Source organism: Aureococcus anophagefferens (assembly GCF_000186865.1).
Source record: "Aureococcus anophagefferens unplaced genomic scaffold AURANscaffold_20, whole genome shotgun sequence".
Lineage (NCBI taxonomy): Eukaryota > Pelagophyceae > Pelagomonadales > Pelagomonadaceae > Aureococcus > Aureococcus anophagefferens.
Genome location: NW_008705580.1, coordinates 651,363 through 657,792, shown reverse-complemented (window position 1 = coordinate 657,792; position 6,430 = coordinate 651,363). Strand labels below are relative to the sequence as shown.

Here is a 6,430-nt window from a genome sequence, read left to right as displayed (position 1 = left end):
CCCCCCCCCCTTTGCAACGAACGGGACCCAAGGCCGCTACCCAAGGCGCTGACCCAAGGGTATCCACGACCCAGCGCCACGACCCCGGGGGCACTGCGCCGGCGGCTAGGGCCTTTAGTCGGGTGCCGGGCCCAGGAGGCGCCCAAACATAGCTCGTCGAATTTCCTGCGTTTGGGGGCAGTATTGGAACCATGATACCTGCCTGTTGGGCCATGCAGGCGCCAACTTCGCAACGATCACAACCTGGGCACGGTAACCAGTGGTCCCTAGCGCACTGTAACCCTGCAGGAACATTTTTTTTAGCGACCAGTTACCAAGAAAGTGCTCATTTCTCCTCCTCGGACGGGACTAAAATGACAATTCCTTCAAGAATGTTGGATTTCGCTAGGTGCTCTTCAGAGGCGAGCTCAGCGCGGTCATTTACGCCAATGAGCACGGGAGTGGTATGAGTTTGAAACCCCGTGATGGTTTTGGGACGGCCGGCCTGGCCGACAGTTTCCACTGCCTGGCCAACGCGAACTGATGTCGGCAGAAGGTTGAGACTGGCGTCTACTGTGAAAAGGAACCTTGGCATCATCGCTGAGGCGAGATGGTACCTGCGCCGATGAATAAAGAATTAGAGATATGAACCTCCACGCATAGCATCCCTAGACACTGGAAACAGGCATAAGATAGTGGGTCTTGTCCAGAATTGTTCGTTTCATGTCTAGGCAGCAGTGGAGGAAGATTAGAATAGCACCCATTGCAGACTTCGAGATGAGAGTTCGGTCCGCGTGAAACGGAGATATGGTAAGTAGACCCTTGCCCATGTGAAGCAGGCCTTGTGCGAGGCGCACGACAAAGAGCATAGAGGGCTCGCGCGCGTGCTCGGCAAGCTGCCGCAGAAGGCCGGCGATGCGACTATTGTTTGTGCCAGCACCGAGCAGCCCAAGACCGAGAATTGCGCACAGTGAGACCTGAGTATCCGCATCATGTGTAAGCCGACTCATTTGGTCCACGATGCCATAGTCGGGGCAGGAGATACGAAGCAGTGCGAGGGCAAGCGGAACAGCACATCGGACGGTGGGCTCCCCGTAGTGAAGAAGGTGATCAAAGGTACGAAGCGCCATCTCCGCGCCAACTTCCTCTCCTGCTGTGACAAGGGCAATGCCAATGACGGCCACTGACTGGTGTGCTCCGGCAAGATCCCGCGTCTTCGGTAAAGTGTGGGAAGCATCGGGTGTGCGCATGCTTGAGTTAGCACGGTGGTTCAGGGAAACTTCAGAAGTAACGCTGGGCGATTCGCTATGATGTTCGGCACAGATGTGGAGCATTTTTTGGATCTTGAGGACATTCCCTGTGCCAGCATACGCACATGTTTCGAGCATGACGGACGCATAGGTTCCTAGGGAATGACTGATGGTCTTGAGGGCCTCGAGCATAGCGTCGCCTTTCTCGCCACGACCGAAAAATAGAAGGGAGAGGCCGAGGCCGAGGAACTTGGCCTCGGGGGCATCGAGGTTGGCATCAGGGGTTTCCATAAATTTCTGGATAACGAGGGACACCACCTCCGAGTCACAGGTACCGATGTAAATTTGACCTAGACTAAGTGCAGCAAAAGCAGCTTCGACGAAAATCTCAGAACCAGAGAGGACAGGAGCGAGCGTCTCAAGTACATCCTCGCGTGCCGCACCTGCGTATGCAAGGCCTAGTGCGACGATTGCTGCTCTCCGTATGGTAGCGGAGGGCGACTCGAGGTGCTCAGGCAGCAAGGCAATAGGCGGATCTGATTCGTGACGCACGGAAGAGGATACTATCCCAATGGCGAGGCATGCGCCTGCTTTGACATTGTCCTCGCTACTGTAGAGAAACTTATCGATCATTGTCAGACCTTCCTCAACATTCCACATCATAATCATGCCTAGTGAAGCTGCCGCAGATAGCATGCCATGCTCTTTGTTTTTATAGAGCCATGCGTTACCCTCGGGCGTCATGAGCAGGTCGTTGCCGAATCCAGCGTTTACAAACGCGTTGACAAAAGTTGATGCGAGATTTGCTCGTGCAGAATCCACGTGTGGTGCGCTCGTACTTGGGCCGCGTGAGAATGCCGAGTCTCCAAGATGGCTCTTGTAGATATCCTCTGGTGTCTTCGGATCCAATACGTCCAGATCCCGCCCCAAGTCCACCTATCAAAGCCAAGAGCAGCGCAATCAAGGTGAGCATAAGAATTCCTACTTTCCTAGACTCTGGATGAGACATAGTATCCGTGGAGCCGATTGTTTCCAATGATTGCATCAACATCATAGTCATCAGCAAACTCGAAATTGCTTCGATGCCGTGCAAGCAAGAAGCCCATTTGCTTGCGCGTCAAATTATCAGCCGCATCGAAAAGTATCTGACAGCGGGCCGAAAACGGGGTATTTTCATCGCTGTCTCCCATCTGAAGCGCGACACCCAGCGCCGCTGAAAACTCACCCTGTCGCTCGTAAAGGCAGAATGCACACTGACGTAGTTCTTTTAAATCATCTGGATCTGCCATAAATGTGCCACATCGTAAAAGGTAAAGACAGACCCGTTGGAAGTTGCTCTGATCCACTAGAGCCTTCCCAGGTTCCAAAGGATAGTCGTCAAGTAACTTAGGGAGCCGCTGTGTCTCGATTAGTAGATCCACCGCCTCTGCATACGCATTGTGACGGAGATGGAACCTGAGAGCAACAGTTGACGCACAATACAATTTCAGTAAAGAGGACCATGGCGCTGTGGCATTGCGGAACAATCTCATCAACGAGTGCTGCAAGATCATGTGTATCGATCTCAGCGTTTCCTACCTTATCGGCAAGGTGGCGTGCCGAATACTCTGCGCCGATCTCTCCGGCAAGTGATCGCACAAATTCGTGGCCCCAGCTACCAAGATCCTGCATTGAGCCCTGTTTCTTAAATAGAAGTATCTCTCGGGAGCCCCTCTTTGACATAGTCATTGCCAATACAGCCAATAGATCTGCCAGTAGCTTGTGGGTGGATGACGTCTTATCTCCAGTCGAGTGACAGTGCTTCAGCGTCTCGTAGTGAGGCCGTAGGAATTTAAGTGGTTTGGGCACTGAAGTCATGGAAGATGTCGCACTCCGCACTTCCTTGACCAAGTGTTTCAACGCAGCACTGGCGATAGTTGGGTCCGACTATAAGGCGGGACGATTTTAAATTAATTCACCAGGTGGAAGACGCTGCAAAGCGCATCCTGAAGACGTTCGACCGCAAGCTCGAGCCCTTCGAGGAGCATCTGATCCTCAGGCCTAGGTTGGGGCTGTCGTGTCACGAAGCTGCGTATACGAGGGCTCACGAAAGGTCTTTGTCATCATCTTTCTTCTCCTCGATTTCTTCCGTTTTTGCGTTAGTCTGTGCTTCCATCGCTGCCTGGTCTACCGACGAATTGGCTATACAATTTTGCTATGCTCGCCCGGATCAAGGTGGCAATTGCTACCACGCGCCGGCGGTACAGCGAGTCTACTAGTAGCTTGGGAAGAATTTGGGAATCTGAGGAGCTTGGGACGAAGGGGGGGTGTTGCTCCGCCGGTGGCGTCGGCGGCACCCCTGCGTGCGGAGCGGGGTGGTACATCTTACCCGACGTAAATGGCCTACCCCAGCCGTCACACCCACGTCGCGCCCAAAACCAAGGGGCGTATCCAACGCCATCGACTGTGACGCGCTTCGCTGGCACGAACTTGTACGCCGCGGCAGCCCCGCGGAGACGAGGCCCGCGCGGTGGAATTTGGTCGACGCCAGAACCACCTCCAATGGGGGCACCGACGGTCAGGCTTACGCCTAGGGGTCATGGAAGGCCACTCCGACCACCAGAACGGGCTGCCGTGCGTCGGAACCTTGCCAGTGGCCTCAGAGGTCTCCGTTCCCGGCCCGCGCGTACGTGTCTGGTACTCAAGCCAGCGAAACGGCTAGCCATTCGTCCCAATCCGAGCGCTTGTTTTTGTCACGTATAGCCACCCGGCGTCCCTGGGCGCTAGCAAAAAACGGCAGGTTCGGGCGTCCGACGCGTCGGCCATCGGGCGCCGTCGCCGGAGCAAGACCCCCCATTGGGACGGCACTCGGGAGAGCATGGACGCCGAAGCTTTGCTTCTCGGCCTCGTACTCAGCCCAATGTCGAGTCGATTTGGGCGCGGATTGGCGCGGCGCGTCCGCACGTGACCCCGTCCGAACGCCGAGCAGCGCAGTGGGCTTGCACGCCCTCGTTCTCGAGAACGCGGTGGGCCGGGGCAGCCCATTTTCGGTCCCGGAATTCTTCGACGCTCCCTGTGGGTGCACGATGGAAGTCCCCCGGCACGATGCGGTGCTTCGGGGCCGGCTCAGGGGTTGGCCTCGACGGGGAAACACCGCGGGTGGTTCCAGAGAGCCGCATCGGACGAACCTGTGGCTCGATCGCGCTGGCGGGGAACGCGGCCGAATGCTGCCCGTCGGCAAAGGTGCACAAGGTGGCGCCCAGCGGACGCGGCACTTGATCCGCGGCGTCGTGGGGGATGTGCGACGGCTTCCTGGGGCTGAGGAACACCCGAATCGGCGAAATTGTCACTGCTCTGCGTGACCTCAACGTTCCTTAGTACCCTAGTTTGGGGTATTTCTCCCTAGCATAGTCCCGAGTTGGGGTAGCATAGCCCAAGGAGCGGAATGTAGACGTTGTCCCCTGTCCAGATGGTGACTATCGACCTTATGTGGCGGCCATCAGACCGTCCCTCCAGAGGACGGAAACCCCGCCTTCGCAGCCGAGGACGCCGCTCCCTTCACCAAAAATGCACCTCTCCATCGATGATGCGCGACGTGAAGGGCACCCGAGGACGCCGCTCTAGGGTGAACGTACTCAAGTAAGATGGGCAACTCGCGTTGCCCGTGACGCGGAGGCTACGCGGCTGCCATACTCAGCACTGCACTCGGGCTTCATACGACGAAGATATCTTTCTAGCTCACAGCTATGCCGAAAGTTTCTTTCGGGAGAGATGCTCGCCCCGGGTTCAATCGTGAAGATGTCCGCAACACTTCTACGATTTTCGCATCCGGTGGGTGGGAGCTGCACATGGGATCTGGATATGCGCTCGGGTACACGGAGGCAAAGTCTTTCGCAAAGAGCCTGTTGGTCCGCGTCCAGCGTCAGGCGTGGCAGCGTGAGGTGTGCTCATGTCAGGAGGTCTCCCCCAAGCTATGTCGGAAGTCCCATTCCGCATTCTGTGTCCGGGGCGAGGTGCCGAAGGAGTCAGAATCATCGGTGGGTAACCGATGCGGATGCACTGCCATAATCCTTTGTGGCGTGCGCATGAAGGTGCCAGAAAAGGTTTTCGCGCGTGCATTTGTGGAGGTCTTCCTCAGTGCTATCACAGCCTTGATGAACTCATTTTGATCTGGGGTAGTTTGCGACTATAAAAAAGATGCCCGTCCTCGGTGGTAGGTTGGAAAGAAAGGTGGTGATGTTTTCAGCATTGATGCGGTAGGGGCACTCAAACGCTGGGCTGTGCAAGCCATCTTTGGCCTCGATGCCAGGCGCAGTGGCGATTCAAACGCTTGGAGTGGCTGGTGTGCTGATTATCGCGCCGACCGTAACAATGCTGAGTCCAGACACGTGAGAACAATAAAGCGCCAAGTTGAGAAGGGGCGGGCGCGATGCTTTAACTAGAGCCATACTCAAGAAGTCAAACGCACACCCAGGTTGGTGGCCTGGACATGCACCTGAATTACATCTACGGGAAGAGTGGGACTGGACTTTTCAGAGTAATTAGGCCGTCCTAGAATCAGACTTTTTCTCCAGGCCTGCGACAAGAAGTGCTTTTATAGGCAGCTGCACCTTTGAGGATCGACCAGCTAGTGTCGGGGACGACTGGCGCGAGGCTGGACGACTCGTGGGTACTATCGATGATGGCAAACATGCCAAGGTTCAGTCAGCAGTGCGGAAAGGCCATTGGGTCATTGACGACGCATCCCCAATGAAACTCTTCATCGATGGGATGACCTTCGAAGAGCAAACCATTAAGCTTTACGAAGATTTTCTCTCCGATCTGGGCCTAGCCTCCTTGACATGCCGTTGCCGTCACGGTCCTGCGGGCTTTGAGCTACGACTTCGATGGCGCAAACCCGCGCATGTCTCGACGCTGCGAATGCTAGTTTTATGGTGCCAAATCCTGCTGAGAATATTACAGTAGGGCGCGAGCCAGAGACACACAGGTTTGCAAGTGTGAATCCTGAGTGCGCCCCAAAGCGTGGATTCCCGTTCTGAGGCCGGAGTTGCGACCGGAAAAAGCTTTCTGATTACATCTGGCTACAATAACATAGGCACTGCCGGCTTCGGGATGCATTTCTATATTATGATGCCTCAAACCGCATGCTGCGAAAGACGTCAATCGAGCCATCGCCCCTAATATTCCACAGCATGAACGACGTCCGTGGTGATATGTCGACG

General features: G+C 55.7%; 2 protein-coding genes across 2 annotated transcripts in view; one reads left to right on the top strand and one right to left on the bottom strand.

Moving 5' to 3' along the window:
- AURANDRAFT_72183 (hypothetical protein) lies at positions 1 to 4,387 on the bottom strand (the record flags this gene model as incomplete). Its single annotated transcript, XM_009041323.1, has 9 exons — positions 1 to 505; positions 567 to 596; positions 654 to 2,165; positions 2,237 to 2,684; positions 2,707 to 3,155; positions 3,188 to 3,269; positions 3,317 to 3,390; positions 3,699 to 3,798; positions 4,173 to 4,387. The coding sequence occupies 9 exons, from the start codon at positions 4,385 to 4,387 to the stop codon at positions 326 to 328; spliced, it is 3,090 nt and encodes a 1,029-aa protein (XP_009039571.1).
- A 567-nt stretch (positions 4,388 to 4,954) lies between these two features.
- AURANDRAFT_66226 (hypothetical protein) overlaps positions 4,955 to 6,430 on the top strand; it is a gene marked incomplete at both ends in the record, with an annotated part of 4,182 nt that continues 2,706 nt past the window's right edge. The window contains 5 exons of the mRNA XM_009041338.1: positions 4,955 to 5,335; positions 5,426 to 5,596; positions 5,683 to 5,745; positions 5,907 to 6,142; positions 6,304 to 6,409. Coding sequence (XP_009039586.1) covers positions 4,955 to 5,335; positions 5,426 to 5,596; positions 5,683 to 5,745; positions 5,907 to 6,142; positions 6,304 to 6,409 — 957 coding nt within the window. The remainder of the gene's footprint in view (positions 5,336 to 5,425; positions 5,597 to 5,682; positions 5,746 to 5,906; positions 6,143 to 6,303; positions 6,410 to 6,430) is intronic.